This window comes from Geotrypetes seraphini, chromosome 1, assembly GCF_902459505.1.
Source record: "Geotrypetes seraphini chromosome 1, aGeoSer1.1, whole genome shotgun sequence".
In the NCBI taxonomy this organism is placed as follows: Eukaryota; Metazoa; Chordata; class Amphibia; order Gymnophiona; family Dermophiidae; genus Geotrypetes; species Geotrypetes seraphini.
In genome coordinates this window covers 283,689,368-283,709,778 of record NC_047084.1, presented here as the reverse complement: position 1 = coordinate 283,709,778, position 20,411 = coordinate 283,689,368, and the positions used below count along the sequence as shown (strand labels likewise).

Below are 20,411 nucleotides of genomic sequence, written 5' to 3'. Positions count from 1 at the left end.
TGGCACAATAGGAGGGACTTACTAGCTGAGTGGAGCTCACGGTGGAGGTGGTGGGGGGGGGGCGATCATAGGGGGAGATAAGTGAAGAGAGATAGTAGCTGAGTGCATTTGTAGGTCAGTAAGAGGAGTTTGAATACATGTATATTTCCTGTATCCTTATATATAGGCTCCACATTCACAAATCTTTTGTGAAATGCTAGGGAAGCTGTAAATATCCAGACTTCAATTTCCCTTCTGTTACTTGGACAACTTACACAAAATTGAGCTTTCTGTAGTCTTTTGAAAGATAGATAAAATTAACAAGTAGGGAGAGCAGGTAGAGCACGACTTATGGAATTCATTCCCAATCCCTGTATGTGTGCTGTATTATCTGTGTGCTTTGAATGTGTTGTGTTTATTGGGGGTGGGGGCAGAGTTTGCAGGAGGATAGGTATAAGGGGAAGGGCAATTTGGAGTGTGGTAGTGATGCAGTTATAGTGGGAGGGCTGTATTTTGGAAGTAGGACAAGGGTGATGGAACAGTTTTAGGAGTTAACATACATAATACCTGAATGCTCCATCCATTCTGCCCTACAGTCATATGCACCATTAATTCATGATGAAATTATTTTTCTTTCTTTGACATTTCTGGGCCAAAGACTGTAGAAGTCTGCCTGATACTGTCCTTAGGTTCCAACTGCTGGAGTTGCTGTCGAAGCTCATTTCTACCAAAACATCTTGTCATTTGCGGGAGTAATGCCACTGAGAGACACCATATAGGTGGATTGGGACTGCGCAGGGGGGAAAACACAGTGGTTTGAAATCCTGAGCGCAAAAATTTCAAAAATGTAGAAAAGGTGTCTGGCTCCTAGGTGGCGAAACTGAGCTTTTCTTAGGCTACGCAGGGTCCACAGCTTGGCAGATGGAATTACCAGCAGTACCGAGCCCCGAAAAACATGAAGGCCACCCCACCAGCCTAGCTGAGCATTTGGTCACCTGCTTCAGCAGGGAAGAGGCTAAGCTGGATGCTGTGCCTGCCTACCTCCACACCCCCGCTGTGCCATGCGACACGTGGCACAAAAACACTGTAAAATCACTAAAAATGCACGATTCTGGCAAGAATCCACACAAGGAGAACCCAAGGACTCTATCCCAGCAAGTTTCCAGGCACTTTTTGGAAATTTGAAGAAGCATGGAGCTTTAGAAATTAAAATCGATAAAAATCCAAGATGGTTGCTGTCACAAAATTTGCGCCAAAATCGTGATAGTTTTCACATTTCCCAAACATAAACGGCAATTTTAGGATTTTTCAGGAGGGGGAACATTCAGAAACACTCAAAACCCCACTTTTCAAACCTCCCCGATGTCTCTTACAGGCTGTCAGCTTGTGTACTCACTGTGACCCGAGAAGATCATTTAGAAATGTTGCAAGCCTGCATTCAGCTCTCTCATAGTAGCTGGATGAGAAAAATCACTGCCACAAAGCTGGGAATGTTCCTACAAAGATGATCTTCGGGCTGCCAGTCAGACTTCAATGTCTGACTATACCTCCACCTTTGTGAACCATCGGATGAGCATCGGAACGGGTGGAGGCGTGACAACACTGCTGGCACCCTGCAAGATATCGCTGAGCCTCCTAATGGCACCTAACAGCCTGTGCTCAACTCTTGATTAACAGTAGGTGAGCCACTTAATGGACGGCCCTGAGTTCCAGATAAAACTATGCAGGCTGGCCAACAGGTACCCAAAAAGGGATCGGTCTATCTGCTACAGACCGAAGTGTGTGAATTCTTAAGCAGGCAGAGCTTTAAAATCGCTCCAAGAACTAAATTACCCGAAAAGGAGATGAAATTACATCGAATTAAAACAATAAAATGGGGAGAACAGAACACACACAACTGCATCCATGCATGCAGAAGGAAAAACCTGTAGAGGGAACTAAACTGATCAGTGAAGTACTATAGAGGCAGAGAGAAAAATCCGGTGTGGATTCTTTCTGCAACCATGCTACTAAAGGGAAATAACCCTACTGTCTAGAATGTCTCACTTATTGCACTGGAAAGGTTGTGTTAGCTTTCGTTCATTTAGGGATTCATTCAAACATGGTGCTTCACCAGGAGTTGCTAAAGCTTTCCACACAATTGTGTCTGCAACAGTGTTTCTTGTCAAAGAGAAAGGAACCAAAATATTTACCCTTGTGTTGGTTACTAGCAGGTCTCGTACTGTGTAGCTATCACATTCTTCCTCTTTCTTGAGTTCCACAGTGATGTCTCCAAAGGACACTGTACCATCACATGGCCAGTACTGGGCGCATTTCTCCTGATGATAAAAAAAATTACTTATGAATAATGCAAATAAACATGAACGACCCTTCCATAATTTCCAATCTTGCATTTTCCATCATGTTCTTATTGCTTATCTCCTAAAATTTTGCTGACTGAAGAAATTCAACAGTACCTGTCTCATTAGCTCTCTCTAACTTACTTCAGGAAATGAGGACCAAATGTTACTTTAGTGGCATAAAAAAAGAGAAGAAAATGGTTCTCAAATACACAATACAAGCATCCGACGTGGTTCACATTTTGCCCACAAATGGGCTACTTAAAGGGTATGATGAGAAATTAGACACTATAAAAGTGACTCTAGATAAAGAATTAATTTTCTTGAAAGAATATGATGTCTGTTTTGATAGCCTCCTGAGGGACTACAACTTACAACTAATTTCCTTCCTGTTGGGTGACGAATGGATTATCATATGAATGAGCAAACACAGTGGATACAATTTGTTGTATACTGTCTGGGCACACCATTTCAGAGGGTTCCCACACAATCTATATGTAATTTTATTTTGTTTGTTATCATTTATTTGATTTATAATTAGTTGATTTGAATGTGACCTGCATTCATATTTTGGGAGTATTTTTATTAACATAGATATGTTTTTAGTTTTGATCCCTGAAGAAGTCCATGTGAGGGCAAAATACGGACCACATTGGGTACTTGTATTAATAAAGGAATTCTATATGTGAGAACCATTCTCTGGAACCTGCTCTTTTTTTATCCACTGGATTACCTGAAGATTTATAGAACCTTTGTTGTTTCACTGTCAAACCTTATTTTAGACATTTTGATCCTCTTTCTCACAGGTGTCAAAGTCAATCTTCGAGGGCCACAATCCAGTCTGGTTTTCAGGATTTCCCAAATGAATATGCATGAGATCTATTAGCATACAATGAAAGCAGTGCATGCAAATAGATCTCATGCATATTCATTGGGGAAATCCTGAAAACCCGACTGGACTGCGGCCCTCGAGAAGGGACTTTGACACCCATAATGGATAACATTCTCCGATATTAAGCAATATTATTACAAAAATACCTGCTTGATTTCTTACAAAAGTTTAAACCACTGGTGAAGCAGAACATGTTTTTTTGTATAATATACAACCCAAGATAATGAAGGTTACCCCGTTGGAAGACTGTTTCAGGATGGCCTTAGGAATCTAGATTTTTAGGAATTTATGTAAGATATAGTGTCATTGTCAAGCCTATACAGGCTTGTTAAGAGGTTTGTTTCTTTTGGCTATAATAAATAGATTTGTCCACACTTTCTATGGATTTACCTGGCCTCTTTCTTCCAGCTCTGTAAGCATAACTATGGAACAGGATTTCCACTCCCAAATCATCCTCCAGAAATCTTCTATTGTATGATGAAGTGGTCCCTGGCTGGCAATATAGGAGTCCTTCTGCCGATAACCCTACAACAGAAACACAGAAAATGATGATGATCATGAAATGATTGCAAAGTCCATTTAATCTGCTTAATTTCTGTTGCAACAGCATTGACCAAACATTATCTTTAGCTTTCCCTTCACTTTTTCAAAATCAAGAATCCCAGAGATGCCAAGAGCAATCTGTCCCAGAATGAGACAGACTAAAGGCCACAGAATGAGATCTTTCAGGTAATGTATCCCTGCTATAAATATGGAAAGGTCTAAGGGTTGAATTGCTTTGTAAGTGGAAGGAGCCAGAAATGTACCAAGATATAATTGTATCCCGATGTGACACACCCACTAGTGCCCACCTGCCCTACCTGGGAGCAAATTTTGTGCCCTTCCATATTTGTACCCTGTGCAATTGGCACTGCTAACACAGCCATACAAAATATTTACCCCCATTTTACAAGATCAAACTTAAGGAAAAACGAAGAGCTTATTATTCCAAACTAATAGGCACAGAATCCTTAGACACAAAGAAACTCTTCCAACTTGTGAAGAACCTCACCGACACTCAACCATTCCTAACCACTCAAGGAATCCACCCTCCAACGGCCACCCAACTAGCGGACCATTTCAAGAATAAGATCGCCAATATTAGAGCCTCCTTCAACAACTCACCGTCCCTCCTAGACGAGATCATAATAAACCCTACAACAGATGAAGCCACTGCAGCTGACAGGCACTGGTCCAACTTTACAAAGGTGCAATGGCTGGACATGAACAGACTCTACAGAAAATACAGTCGAGTGTCATGCGACCTGAACAACTGCCCGTCATATCTACTGACAAACGCATCCCCCAAATTTAGAGCTTGCCTCTTACAATGGATCCAAACAACTCTCACGGAAGGCCAATTTCCACAAGACCTAGGGGAAATCATAATCACCCCAATACTGAAAGATCCCAAAGGACCAATAGACACCCCCTCCAACTACAGACCCATCGCCTCAATTCCATTATATGTTAAACTAATAGAAGGTCTGGTTGCCAAATACCTCACCAACTACCTTGAAGACCACAACCTACTCCACCCAACTCAATCGGGGTTCAGATCTAACCACAGCACCGAGACACTGCTAGCTTCCCTTCTAGATATAGCCAGACAGCACCTTAGCAAAGGAAGAAGGATGCTGATAATTCAACTCGACCTCTCTGCCGCATTCGACCTGGTCGACTACACCATACTTCTTCATATATTAGAAGCAATAGGGATCTCAGGCGAAGTATACAACTGGTTTCAAGGATTCCTTAAAAAAAGAACATACAGAGTAAAAACAAAGGATCTTATATCGGAGCCTTGGACCAACCCCTGCGGAGTACCCCAAGGTTCCCCACTGTCACCCATGCTCTTCAATCTTTACATTTCCTCCCTCGGTACCCTGTTAGACAAACTCAAAGTAACTTCATTCAGCTATGCAGACGATATCACCATACTCCTCCCCTTTGACACACAAGACCCCACCAAATCAGGAACCCTGGAAAAAACTCTAGAAGCACTGGAAAAATGGATGACAGAACATAAACTGAAGCTCAACCCAGATAAAACTAAATTTCTACTGCTTGAAAAGGACAAAACCCCTTCTATAACTGAGCTAGAAATAAAAACCACCAAATATCCCCTACAACCCACTCTCAAACTCCTTGGAGTAACAGTAGACAGAGGTTGCACTCTTCAGGTGCAAATCAACAAAATCACACAAAAAGCTTTCTTCACCATGCGCAACCTTCGCAAAATCAGAAAATTCTTTGAAAAAGAACAATTCAGACTCATAGTTCAATACCTAGTCCTAAGTCTATTGGATTACTGCAATATCTTCTACCTTTCTTGTCCTACCTACCTAATAAAACAACTACAGACCGTGCAGAACACTGCCCTCAGAATGATCTATTCCCTTGGAAAATTTGACCACATCACCAACGCCTTCCTAGACTCACACTGGCTTCCAATACAAGCCCGCATCCAATTCAAACTATACTGTATTTTATTCAAAACCTTAAACGGAACGGCACCCACCCACCTAAACAACCGTCTAAACAGGAACCTCTCAACCAGACAGAGGAGAACCCAATCCCCTTTCTCCTTCCCCCCTTTTAAAGGAACTAAACGCAAAAAGATGTATGACAACTTACTTGCAACACATGCAGCTAAATTGGACCCCTCCATCACCAACCTACTGACAGCATCAACTGACCTCAAGGCTTTCCGCAAAGAAATCAAGACCCTACTATTCAAGAAATTCACCCAAACGTCCTAATCCCTTCCTTTTCCCCTCTCTCCCCCTCTTAGAATCTACTCATCAAAATTGCTTTAGACCTTACGCCTTAACTGTAATTTGTATTTCTCTTCCTGGAAATGTCCAGTTATCGTTCTGATGTAATCCACTTAGAACTGAAAGGTACAGGCGGAATATAAGCCAGTAATGTAAAGTAATGTAATGTAAAAGTGTGCTAAGTTTAGCGCACGCTAAAGCGTTTAGTGCACTTTTGTAAAAGAGGGCCTTAGTTTTCTTCAGTTTCATTTAAATTGCAATTCTTTAATCCTGCAAGAAACACAGGATAAGAAACAAAGAGAAGCTTGTCATTAAGTACACAGAACTTAGAGAATGTCTTTTCAATATCTATGACTGATCATTTGATGGTGTAATTTTATAAAATATTTTAATTTGAATAAATCTTGCTTTAGGGAAAGGGGTGGGACTTGATATACCACCTTTCTATGGATACAATCAAATCAGTTTACATATTGTATACAGGTATAGCAGAATCTCAGTTAACCGGGATTCTCAAACAACTGGCAAAAAAAAAAAAAAATATATATATATATCACTGGTGGAAAAAAAAAGGTCTCCTGAAGCGGCAGTGGTCTGAGCTGCAAACCCCCTTTTCCCTCAAGCCCCAAAGCAGCTACAAACCCCATCCCACCTCGAAGTACTAGTGTGGCAGCGGCTCTGAGCCCTCCTCCCTCAAGGCCCGAAATAGCAGAAGCAGATAGTGGTCCTGAGCCGTGAACTCCCTCCCTCCCCCCATTTTCTCTCTCTTCCTTATCCAAAGTGCAGTGGTCAGCAGGAGGCAGCTTCAAACAGGCTGCTCGCAGCCAGTCCCGGCAGGCCCTTTCTTCTGATGTTTTGGAAAGTACATTGCTGCATTTTTTTGAATTTTGAAATTGTTTTGTTTTGTTAAGTGGAGTTTTTTGAGAGACCTATGAATGTATTTTTTCCCTAGTCAGGGCTGATGGACTAAGTGTTAGGGATTATGATTTCTGAGGTCTCTTTTTCTCCACGTTTTTTACACTAATTAATAGCAGCTGTTCACTCTCCATAGCTGAGGAGTTGCTTTCTATATTAATTTTCATATTCTGTTATAAAATCTAGTTCGTTTTGTTTTGCTTTATATATAAGTGTACTGAACCATTTACTACGACCTCATTGATACAAGATTAGGATTTACTATATTAATCAATAACAAAATAGCAACAGTAAAGCTCTGTGCAACTGAACAAGAAATAGGTAAAAAAAAAAAAAATTCATGCAGTTTGGTGCAAGACATTCATCTAATACTTATAAATGAAATGTTAACCAAGAAAAGTAAAACACCAACCCACTAGATGAACTACACGTTCTTTCAACTACAAATGGAAAACCAACCTATTCAAATGAGGAAAGTATATACACAGAACTGCTATTAGATTTTTAAAAGGAGGAAAAAGATCTCAGTGAATAAACTCACCTTACACAGGTTCAGTCATCAGTCAAAAAACCTCCCTTGTTACATGTATTCATATTAATATTAAATTGCAGTGTAAATCACAAAGAATCGAGGCACTTTAACGGAGCTGCCTGTTTCACCTAGTTCAAGCTTCATCAGGAGCAAGTTCCCTTCAAAATCTCGTGCCTGCTTAAAATTGCTTACTACTCTCAAATTGGTGATATTAACCAGACAGTGCCACTGAATATCACCACAGACAACCCAACAAAAAAAAATGGGCAGGTCAGGGGCGACACTGGGAGTGATGTTAGAGAGTAGCCAGAGGTTATGCACTTGCCAGCAGTATTCTTTGCTGGGACCCACATAGCTAAGCATGTTAATTTAAGGCAGTTCAAAAGCTGTCTTAAATTAACCTGCTTAGCATTGCCAGCCCAGGCACTGAATATCAGTTGGGACCTGCATTAACTATTTCTAACTTGAAAGCCCCCTGATCTCCTTTCAAGACTCCAAAATAGCCCTCTCCCTCCTATCCTATCCTATCCCTCTTATCCTATGAAAATCAAAGGACATCCCCCTCCTCCCACCCCAAGATCTAAGTAAGACCCTTGGGCTTACCTGATGTTCTTGGTGGTTTGCAACTTGAAAGCCCCCTGATCTCCTTTCAAGACTCCAAAATAGCCCTCTCCCTCCTATCCTATCCTATCCCTCTTATCCTATGAAAATCAAAGGACATCCCCCTCCTCCCACCCCAAGATCTAAGTAAGACCCTTGGGCTTACCTGATGTTCTTGGTGGTTTGCAGGGTTCATAGGGGTTGTTGGGGGCAGGAGCAAAGGCCACTCATTCCTGCTCCTTGTGGCTTTCCTTAGAAAATGGCTGCCATGACCTCTCATGGCAGCACACAGTACTATGCAAAGTAATGTGAGTTGTTGCAAGAGGTCATGGCAGCCATTTGCAGAGGCCGGCAGAAGCGAGGGAACTTTCCTTCTGCCCAAACAATCCACATGGATACTTGTGACAACACGTAGGTCTAGGGAGCCTATCTAGAGTTTGGGCTGGGGGCATTTTGGAGATGGGGAAGGGTTCATGGAGGCTATAATGTTAAAAAAAAAAAAAATAAAGTTATGTGGGTCCTGGCTGATATTCATCCAGGGCTGCATAATTGTTGTATGTGGGTCCTGGCTGAATATTGGTACATAGGCTCTGCTGGCAAGCCCTAGAAAAATTAGCCTCCAATATTCAGTGTTGGTGGCGATGATCTAGCTGGCGATGATCAGCATTTTAAAAAAAAAATCTGAGTTTATCCCATGTATATTTTTAATTCTGTCACTGTTTTTGTCTCCATTATCACCTCCAGGAGGCATTCCAGGCATCCACCACCATTTCTGTGAAAAGTACTTCCTGATGTTACTCCTAAGCTGACTGCCCTGTAAACTCAATTCATGCCCTCTAGTTCTACTCCTTCCCCATCTCTGAACATAAGAATTGCCATACTGGGACAGACTAAAGGTCTATCAAGTCCAGCATCCTGTTTGAGTTTGTGGAAGGCTGGGTTTGAGAAGGTCAATGAGAATATGAAACAGGATTATGTAGAAGAATCTTCCTAAACTGTGTACAGAAAGCTGTCTTGTCATTATTACTCTTGCATGGCTTATTTAGGATGCCCATTTAACATACTCCTAGGAAGTTGCCCTTTGGTCTCCTATACTCGCCCCTTTCCTTTCCACCAGTACTCTTTCTCCTCCCAGCCCCAATGGCAGCCCAGTGTTGGAGACTACTCATGCTACACAGGAATAAAAAGTGGGACGGGTTTGTCTTCCACTGGCAGGTCACTGAAGTCACACCAATGATTTGTATAGCGGGCATTAATATCCTTTTTTTCTGGTTAGAAATCTGCCAGTTTTGAGACCATAAGCATTGGTGTAGTTTGCCTACTTAACTGGGAAGGCAAAGGGTAAGGAGGTCATATTTACAGTGAGAGAAGGGGGACTAATTTAGCATTAGCACCTGAAATATTTAGAGTGGAGATGCTGCTCCCCCTAAGCCTCCTCAATTTTGCCTGTGAGGAAATTCGGCTGAGGTCAAGAACAATTGGTAGAAATAACTTGCTTTCTGTGGCCACTATCTAGAAACATTTTCATGTGAAAACAACAAAATGATTTAATATCTTAAAATATACTACTAAAAACATTGAAATTACTGTAAAAACAAACGGGCATTTTGTAGTTTCTGCAAAGTTTACTTGAAGAACAAGTTATTCAGTGGGACACATAAATTTTGATAATTTAATTGTTCATTCAGCAAAAAACAGATAAGCCCTCAGGTGGTCTATATTCCCTTTAAGCTGAGCATGTGAGCTCATTCTAGGAGTGTCACTCATAGACTGTACATGATCGCTCACAAAAATACTTGCAAATCTGGAAAATTATTGGTTTTTAGAACTTGTTGCTCACACACAAAATTTTTATTTTAGAACTTGTTGCTCACATGAGAAAAAGTTTTCATGCACCCAGCCAATCCTTAGAGGGAGAATTGTAGGTGTGTAATTTTGTTATCCCTTCAGCCCAACATTTCTTGAGCTAATTTCTCCTAGGAGTGAGAAGAAGGAATATAAAATAGTGGATAAATCCATGGGTAGCTGCAATTAGAGGATCATAGTGTCAGGTCCCAACCCTAGTTCCAATGGAACTAGAAGTTGAGTAAAACAGAAGGAAACTGTCAGGAGAAAAATATATATCTATATCTATACAGAAAGTAGGAAACTGCCTATCTCACTCACTTTACATTGTCATTCAGCTCACAAAAAATGATTACTACTTTGTAAAGACTTGGAAAGAAAACAGACTCCAGGGGAATTCGGAACTCTAGAACAATATTAGCGCAGCTGGCCACATTGTATGAACTTATTAACACAACAAACAAAACAAGACACACAAAAAAAAGACAAACTAAAAGAGGCCTTATCAATATCAAATCTTCATGATCATTCAAGTTGGTGAGAACAGCACAGAACTTACTGGAAACAATATCCAGCAACTTCTTCAGAATAGGACACACTCAAGAGTTTTACTTAGGAACTTGCTATGTAGCTCAAACCAGAATGTTAAAAAGTGTTACCTAATGCAGCTTGTTAAAAATTGTTAACTTGTTAAATCTGTGGATATCTAAAATATTTTCTCTCTCATTAATACAAATTAAAATATATAATAAATTGCCACAGTATGTTTTCTGATACAGCTGTGGGATAAAGATTCTGGGCCCCTGCTCCAGAAAAGTGGTGGTCTATTTGAAAAAGGAATATAAAACTCTGAGTTCAAAGAAAGAGCCTGGGCTCTTCTTCTCAAGACGGGGGTCCAGTAAGGACAAGATATAAAGTGGCATTGAGTACCCCACTATGGAGTCCATTTGAACCTTGGCTTCCTGCTCAAGAGATTAAGGAGAAGCAGAAGCCAGCAAAGGGGCAGCCAGGCTGGTTCACAGTTGTGCCCTAGTCTATACTAGAAGGAAAGAAGCCCGTTCCCAAGAAAGACTAAATTAATCAGGGGTTGCCAGTCCAATTCATAGCTGTCTCCTGAAATATCCAATGTCACAGAGGGAGAGGGACTGGTCATTGGAGAGACCTGAGCTTGATCCTCTAAAGGAGGGAATAACAGAGTGAAAATGCTAGCAAATGATCATCCATACGGAGAAAAGGGCTTGAAATCTGGAAGCAGTAGAGCTGTGAGTTCTGATACTTTAAAGAGAAAGGAAACAGACCCCAACCAGGATTTATGAACATAATTTATGAAGGGAAATTAAATACTGGGCAACAGAGCAACAAAACCACCAAACATTTTTAGCCTCTTGATTATACCTCAGCCCGTCAATTTGATATTTATTTTTTAAAAATGTATATACCGCCTGGAGTCTCAGTGGTTTCCAAAATAACATACATTAAAAAACATAACAGCTTACACATACCATTATACAATAATTCAACACAACATAATAAAGTGCAGCTTGAGGAATCTTCAATATTATCCATCACTTTCATTACAAGTAAATCAGAGCAGTATCTCAGAAAGAGCAATTCACAAATATGCATCAACAAATAGCTTTGTTTTAAGCAATCTCTTAAAGCTATAGTGATTAACACATGATCTTAATTGACCACTTAGCTTATTCCATAGGGACATACCCATAAATGAGAACATTTTTAATTGTGTATCCACATACTTTATATTCACAGCCATTTGCTATATCAATCGCATAAAACTTTATGATCGCAGAGCTCTAGATGGTCTATAGACCTCCCAAAGATACCGAAACCAGTAAAGTACATGTACTGTATATGTCTGCTGCACTCAAACAGCGACCCTAAAAAAAAATCTGACATTAAATTTTGATATTTTTGGTGTTTCACCCAAAGTGGAAATAGCACTTGAACTCCGGAGGCTGGGGTTACAATTTTTCAGATTTGTACTGTCATCTTTTCATTTAGGGCTCCTTTTACTAAGCTGCGGAATGCATTTTTAGCGCATGCTAAACCCGTGCTATGCAGCTAGAACTAACGCCAGCTCAATGCTGGTGTTAGCGTCTAGCGCGCGGGGCAATTCTGCTTGCGCAAAGCACGCTAAAACCGCTATCGCAGCTTAGTAAAAGGAGCCCTTAGTGCTTGGAACAGACTGCTCCTGGCCTGCCCTGCCGGGGCCTTCCCTCTGCCGTGCCACTGATGATGCGACAGACGGAAGCCCTGGTGTGGCAGGCCAGAAGCAGCCTGTTCAGAGCACTGCCTCTTCCTGCCAGACACTGCCACCGCTACTGCTTTAGGAGACCCGTATGTCAGATCTCACAGTGGAGGGGGTTGGTCAAGAGGTGCTGCACAGGTCAGGGAATAGGAGGGAAGAAAAGCTACTGCACAGATGGATGGGAGGGATGTTTGGATGGAAAGCTACTGCACAGGGAAATGAGAGGGAGGGATGGAAAGCTGCTACACTGGGGGATGGGAGGGAAGGGTGGAAAGCTGCTACACAAGGGGATGGGGTTGGAGAGGATAAATGGGGGTGGGGTGGGTGAAGAGGCTACAAAATAAATCTGCCAGGATGTTTGGGAAAAAAACCCAATTGGCTAGGAAAAGTGACTGGGCCAAATCAAATTAAAATTTTTTTCCCTGAATCAGGCAGCACTACTGCAAACACAGACTTCTCACAGGAGTATAAGAAATCACATGATCAGACACAACTGCAAGCAGATCACGGTGTATCACCCTGTACACCAACACCAGAAGTTTAAACTGAATCCTCTCTAATACTGGAAGTCAATGTAACTCAGCTAATAGTGGAGAGATGTGAACTGTTAATGGCACATTCATATGAAGAATCAAGTCCATAGCTGAAGAACTCCAAAAAGGGCTGGAGACTCCTTCTCCTAATTGCAATTACTGTCCATTTCACAGATGGAAAACGTACTGCACTATCCAACGTACCGTAACTTATCCAATGTCTAATTACCCTGTTATTGAGCTGAAATAGGTTGTCCACTGTAATTACTCTGACACTGTCTAGAGAGGAGAAGTTAGGAAATTTGTAAGAAATAAAATGGACTTCAATACCCTTATGTACCAATAGACATTATGTACTGTGATGAAAAGAATAGAGATGCATGAGTGAACAACTATGCACTTGCCAAGCTGTACACTGATCTAAAATATCATCCATTGGTAAAAACCACTTTACAAGCAGAAATTGATCATTGGTACATACTTAGAAGCATGAGAATACATTTGTGTGAGTCACTAATAAATATGGAGAGATACTGGAATATGTTTTGGAGAGATTACTGCGTGGTAGGCATGTTGTCAACTTGGTAAGGAAAACAGGATGATTCAGACTCCAGCACACCAAAAGGATCGCTGAAGCTTTGGTGAAACAGAGACTAGCTTCTTCCCACCATATTCACATATGATGTCTCATTCTTTATTTCATGTGAAATAAAATTGGATCCATATTAGTGGGGGTGAAGCCCAGCAGTATTGCAGAAAAATATCAGCATTTCACTAATGGACTTATTTGGGACTTTGTGTACAGAAAGCAGTACTATTGAATTGCCACTAGATGGGAGCACTGACCCAATTTTTACTGAAACTTTAAAGATATTCTAGAGAGGTTAGGAGTGTCTGAAGGCATCAGGAAAAAAATCAAATACTTTTTAACCTCATAGTTAATAATGGTTATTCATCTAAATACTATCCAGCACTAACTGTGAAGTAACATAATGATGCATATTCAAACATATTGAGGTTTTTTAAAACATCAATGCTTTATCTTTGCTGGACTATCATCAAGGACTGAAATTTATTATGTTGTACAGAGTAACTCAGTAAGGTCTTATATTTTATTGATGTCCTTTTCTTATATACCAGGGTCCACAATTTAAAAATTTATATTGAATGAGAAATGCTTGTGTAGATGTGAAAATGTTTGGATCTAAGGACTAACACCTCTCACATACACATTCTTCTGTCTCTTGTTATTATTCACTTGGATTATTGGAATGTTCTTTATGCTGGTCTCTCTCTCTTTGGATTAAAGCATCTTCATCTTGTTCAAATCACAGTTGTCAAAATATGTCCGCTGCTTTGATTCTTTCCCATTTATCGATTTCTGAATTTTGGCTGCCAGTATCTGCTTGTATCAGTTGAAACTGTTTACTTTGGTTTACAAGGGACTTGCCTAACATGCTCCAGAGTATTTTTAAAATCTTTTCATCCCTCACTCTCCCAAATGCTCGCTATGTTCCTCATAGCAGGCTCTCTTATGTCTACTTCTTCCTTCATGCCTCCAGAGCATCAAGATCACGTTTTAATATATTTGGGTACCTTGTAAATTTCCTTTTCCTCTTGGTTCATCACTCAGGTTGTTTTTCTGCACCTTTTTTGAGCCTTAGAACAGTATTTTGTTTTCTGGCGAATCAAATTCATATACACATTTGGGCACTCTATATATTGTTTTTACTTATTTATTTGTGTAGGGACTCTGTATATTCACCAAGTTTTATAGCAGTATTTGTGTATTTCATGTATTGTATTCATGGTCAGTAATTATCAATATGGTGGTGTTTTACATTTATAATTGCATAGTGCAAAAACATTAATTTCTATTTCATTATGAAAGCTTAATTTTTTTATGATTCATATCATCATTTCATTTAAGTGTTACATAACATACAGCATGATGCAATTTATATTTCCTGTCTGCTGCAATATCGGGACTATATACTAGATAAGGGGTGCCCACAATTTCTTGGCTTGCGAGCTATTTTTAAAATGACCAAGTCAAAATGATCTACCAACAATAAAATTTTAAAAAATACAAAGCACACTGTATGCAGAGAAAATGTTAATTATCATTTATATTCGGGGTTTTTTCAAAGAGGTCAAGGCAGATGACTTTAAAATATGGGGTTTTTAGCACAGGGAGCTGCGCTGAATGCCCCACGCTGCTCCCGACACTCATAGGCTCCCTGCGCTAAAAACTGCTATCGCAGTTTAATAAAAGGGGAGGGGGTATATTTGTCTATTTTTGTATAGTTGTTACTGAGGTGACATTGCATATTTTAAAGTCATCTGCCTTAACCTCTTTGAAACACCCCCCCCTCCCCGAATATACATGATAATTAACATTTTCTCTGCGTACAGTGTGCTTTTAAAAATTTTAGTGTTGGTAGATCATTTTGCCTTTGCGATCTACTGGTCAATCGCGATCGACCTTTTGGGTACCCCTGTAATAGATGTTCCCTTCATTTGACTCTGCTTAATTATACTTGCCATCCTTTTATAACCATTTAGATTTTACTGTTCCTAGTTCCTAGTGAAATTTTGTGACATTTTTGAAATATAATTAGTTTGAAACAATTTTATTGGCAGGAAATACAAAACCACATTATACAATGAAATTATACACAATATAGAATTTCAAAAAAAGAGAAAAAAAACTACTTCCCAAATATATAAACGCAGAACCCCCAGGGAGGGAAAGCAAACCCCCCCAAATATTATCTGTTCAATACAGAAACATCCCACTATCCCTATACTATCTCAACCAAACAGGCAGGGGATCTGTACTCTTATGACACCCTTCCCCCCACCCAAGAAAGTCAATAGACATCCTAGAAGAACGCCTCCACAGAAACCCCCCCTTCAAGGAGAAGAAGACTGAAAACCCCATAGACATCAAAGAAGCAGACAGTCTAAAAAAAAAGTAATATCATCTCAGAGAGGAGATCTCAAACCCAAGGACTCCCATTCAAGGCAATTGCAACCGGTTTAAATATGAGTTCTAACTAGAGGACTTAGAGATTGAATATAAGTGCCCCATATGGCATCAAAAAAGTATCTGGTGTTTAAAAGTAAGATGTAAATCCTTAAGCTCCAACAACAATTGGCATAACAGCTTATGAAGCCTGTTACGCCAATGCCAAAAATAGGGAGCCAAATTTTGTGTCCAATACTGAAGAAAAGATTATTTCCCCACCACACAAGCTTTAAGAACCCATAGCCCAGCTCCCTTACCCTTTATACCCAATGCTGAAGATGAAACCCCATGTTTTGCCCCAGTAAACGTTCCATGTACCAGAACAGTGTCTTCCAGAAAGATTGAATCAGATCACAATCCCAAAAGGTGTGAATAAAGTATTCCACCCCCAACTGGCACATGTCTCTATTGCTATCCCTCCCATGTGAAAAAGCTGAGCCTGGGAAATATAAGCTCAATAAATAAATCTATACTGACACTCAGCGCAACAAACCCAAAAAGAAATAACACGTATCAATTTGACTAAATCTTCTGCCTTCACCTCACAAGATAGATTGGTGCTTCATTTGACTGCCAACCCAGAAAGATCCCAACTAGGCAGCCCCAACATCAATCTTTTATGAAAGAGCGAAACAGACGGCAAATCATCTGGTATTGGCTCTTGCAAATTTTCCACTGATGCCACTGCTGACAATCTTAACAAGGCCAGCAAGGACCGAACATAATGCTGAAGTTGCAAATAGGCAAACCCGTCCCCAAATGTGACTGTAGGACCACAAAGGATCTCCAAACTTTGCAACTGCCCCTCCAAAGTCACCACCTGTTTGAGCTGTTGCAAACTTCGATCTCACCAAGATAAAAACTGGGGGTTGTCCATTCCAGGTGAAAAATCTCCATCGCCCCAAAGAGCTACTTTGAGGATAGAACTTCCCCAACGAGCTAAATCTGCCCGTAGCTTTACAAGAGATCGAACAAGTAAAGAGGTCCGTAGAGGAGGTGGCAGGGCCTGAGCCCGAGCTTGTAGTATTTATAACAAATGCCAAGAGTGGCCCAAAGCTTTTTCTATCTGCAATGGTATGTGGTTGTCTGTGTCATGAAACCAATTACTAAGATGGCGTAATTGGCATGCCATATTATAGAGCTTGATATCAGGCAGGCCCATGCCACCCCTCCTCCAGCCACCGTGAAGATGGTGCAAGCTCATCTTTGCCCTTCATCCTCCCAAACAAAATCTATATACAAGTTTGTGGAGAGCTTGCATGTCCCTCTTCAGCAGATAGAGGGGGAGGGTATAGCGTATGAACTAACTCTTTCCATCAAAGAGAGAGGCAAAGTCTTCCACAGCTGAAAATAGCCTTTCGTTGCGGACAATAAAGGGGCAATATTAATTCTATAAACGTCACTCCGATCCATACACAAATGTATTCCCAGATATTGAAAAGGCTCCCCAGCTGGTTTAAACAGCCCATGTGAGATAACAGTACTCCAGTCATCTCTACTCGCCAGATACTCGGTTTTAGATAAATTCAATTTAAATCCTGAGTAATCCCCAAATTTAGCAAAAAGCTCCATTAACACCGGGAGCGATTGGTTAGGTGCACCAAAAGGTCATCTGCAAATGCAGAGATCTTGAACTCTTCAGTGCCCAACTGTATACCCTCGACCTCCGGGTTTCCCAAAATATCTCTAATTAATTAATCTAATCACAAAAAGAAGGGGGGATAAGGGACAACTCTGTCTTGTGCCACGCCCTATAGGAAAAGATGGGGAATACCAACCCATTGATTCCCATCAATACTTTAGGCAAGCAGTAAAACGCTCACACCCCCACCATAAAGGCCCCTGACAGTCCATATGCCTTCAGAACAGCGAACAAAAAAGACCAATGAACTCTGTCGAAGGCCTTTTCAGCATCGAAGCTAAGGAGCATTGATGGGATAGAAGTGCAGTACATCTTTTCCAACTAAAGTATTATCTGCCTGAGATTCGCTATCAGACGACATTTCACAAAGCCAACCTAAGGAGAAGCTAAGAGGCTAGGTAAGCCTTGAGAAAGCCAATTAGCTAATATTTTCACAAAAAGCTTAGCCTCAAATGATAGTAAAGAGATCGGGCGGTATGAATCAAGGAGCAAGGGACCCTTTACCTGGCTTTGGAAGAACTATTTTCAAAGCTGTCTGAAGGAATCTGGCAAAGATTCTGTTTCCAGAAAGGAATTAAAGACCAGCACCAAACAATCCACTATGGCCGGATTAAGGATTTTGTAAAATTCCGCAGCCAGTCCATCTAACCCTGGAGCTCTGTACAATGGGCTGTTTTGAACATTGTAGTATATCTCCTCCTCAGAGATGGTGGCATTAAGAGCGTATTGTTGATGCTCCGAAAGACAAAGCAGAGTTAAGCTAGACAGATACATATCGATATCTAGGGGATATTCAGTAGGCAGAGTGTATAGGTTGGCACAGAAGTCTCTAAACACATTAAGAATATCACCATCGGATCAAACAAGATCCCCCAAAGATGATCAAAGTTGTAAGACTCGCCTAGAACCTTGCTCCTTTGCAACAGAGACCCTGGTTTATTGGCATGCTTATACAACTGAAAACAATAATATTGGGCTGACTTTTTTGCCTATCATGAAGCAGCTGATTTAGCGTGGCCTGAGAGAAGAGCTATTCTACCTTTGCCGATGGCGTGGGATGACTGCTATAGCGTCAACGGGTCACACGAACCCCATCTTCCTATCGATGTAATTCTGCCATCAATGATCTTTTTTTGTGTGTGTAATATTAAATTACTTCCCTACACAACACAGCCTTGGCGGCTTCCCAAAATAAAAATAGGATGAGAGGCGTATTCCCTATTATTCTCAACATATTCCTTCCATTTGGCAAGGAGAAATTCTCTAAATTAGAAGTCATAATAAAGAGATTTGGGGAATTTCCAATGCTATTTTGGACAGGCAGGGGCATCCTCCAATTCTAGTCAAATCAAAGCATGATCCGAGACACAAAGGGGGCCTATGAAATTAGGAGGAAAAAGAAGTTGACATTAGAAGATAATCAGTTCTCGATTGGGTTCCATGAGTGTGACACATGGGTGTAATCCAGTTCTGTGGGATGTAAGAATCTCCAAGCATCTAGCAATTCTAGTACATAACATAACAATGGAACCCCCTGAGAATAGTCCACCAGAGCCACTCCATCAGGCCAGGATTATCTAAAAGCGGGTCAAACACAGTGTTAAAAGTCTCCATCCATGACCACAGGAATGTCACCAAAGGATTGAACAGCCTTGATAAAGGGCATTATAAAAATCTCTTCTCATAAACATTAAGGGCAAAGACGTTGACCAATAGCAGTTCCTGCCCATTGAGGGAGACATGTGCCAGAACATAATAGCCCATTGCTTCCGCCACTACAGAATGTTTGACAACCTACAAACCCTTCCTAAATAGAATAACCACACCAGCCTTTTTAGTTATAATAAGCCCCTCTATAAAATCCTCCACCTAACAACGGTACAACTTCCTATGCTCCACTGAGTCCGAATGAGTCTCCTACAGCATAGAAACCTGCGCCTTGTGCCTGTTCAAGACCAGAAGAATTTTACTTCATTTGATGAGCAAGCCTATGCCACCCACATTCCATTAGATGAATTTATCCATATCATAACTAAAAAACCCCACAACCAAAAGAACACCATCCCCAGATTTTGAAACCCCAAAGGAAGAGGGCATCCCAGCCTTTACCCTCCCCCCACGATATAACATTCCCATAAGCAAATCACACTCATGCCACAGACATCCTCCTCAGACACACAACTCTGCTTCCTTGCCCCTCTCTCCCCCTCCCCTACCTTCCCCAAAGTCATTTAGACTTATCTCTAAACCCCAACCTCACCACTCCAATTCACTCAGGAAGAAAACATGAACTCCCCCCCCCCCCCAGGCGAGTCACTCTTAGTGCCCTTTCCCTGGTCACAACAAAGAAAAGTTACCATACAAAATAGCCAGGCAACATGGACATTAAAGAAATCAACTACTTAATGCAGCGGCCAAAAATAAGGGCTTTAGTGTCGGCCAAGCAAACATGCACTCCCAGACAAGAAGGGAAAACCCCACTCCATTTATAGGCTTGGAAGACTGAAACCTTTCTCAAAAGACCCAGTTTGCACAGGACTGCAGCAGGCCCAGTGCCTCAAGAGAAGTCTAGAAACCAAAGTCCACCGTGCCCAAAACTGAGCAGGGTGTTTCTCACGGACTGGTCGGCCCTGAGTCCCAGGTGTTAACAAAATCTTGAGCTTTGCTGGCCTCTTCAAAGTAGTGGTCCTTGCCCTCTCATTTGGCTTTCCTCAGCCAAAAGGCATCAGTCTGTTTTCTGAAGGCCTACCCATGTTTAGGGAAAACTTGAGAGTTTCTCTTTCTTCCCTGAGGTCCTCTTTAGAAGTTTCAAGTTTCAAGTTTTATTTATTTTTGATTAATCGCTTAATTACAAATTTTTCTAAGCGAATAAACCCAGCCTGGGTAAAAATACCTCTCTCTCCTGTGAGTCCTGCTCCTGGGACTCAACACTGAGCTCCATAGCCCAGTGCATGCTGAGACCTGTAGTTCCACATTTGATTAGCAACTCCTGCTGCTCAGGGGTATAATATTTGTATG

The 20,411-nt window shown here is 41.0% G+C and overlaps 1 protein-coding gene across 3 annotated transcripts in view; it reads right to left on the bottom strand.

Annotated features, from left to right (window-relative positions):
* Nucleotides 1-20,411, bottom strand: part of PTPRA (protein tyrosine phosphatase receptor type A) — a 287,845-nt gene that overhangs the window by 13,889 nt on the left and 253,545 nt on the right. For all 3 annotated transcript variants that reach the window (XM_033952928.1, XM_033952945.1, XM_033952937.1), the window contains 2 exons: nucleotides 3,601-3,735; nucleotides 2,172-2,297 (listed from right to left, as the gene is read on the bottom strand). In XM_033952928.1, coding sequence (XP_033808819.1) covers nucleotides 2,172-2,297; nucleotides 3,601-3,735 — 261 coding nt within the window. The remainder of the gene's footprint in view (nucleotides 1-2,171; nucleotides 2,298-3,600; nucleotides 3,736-20,411) is intronic.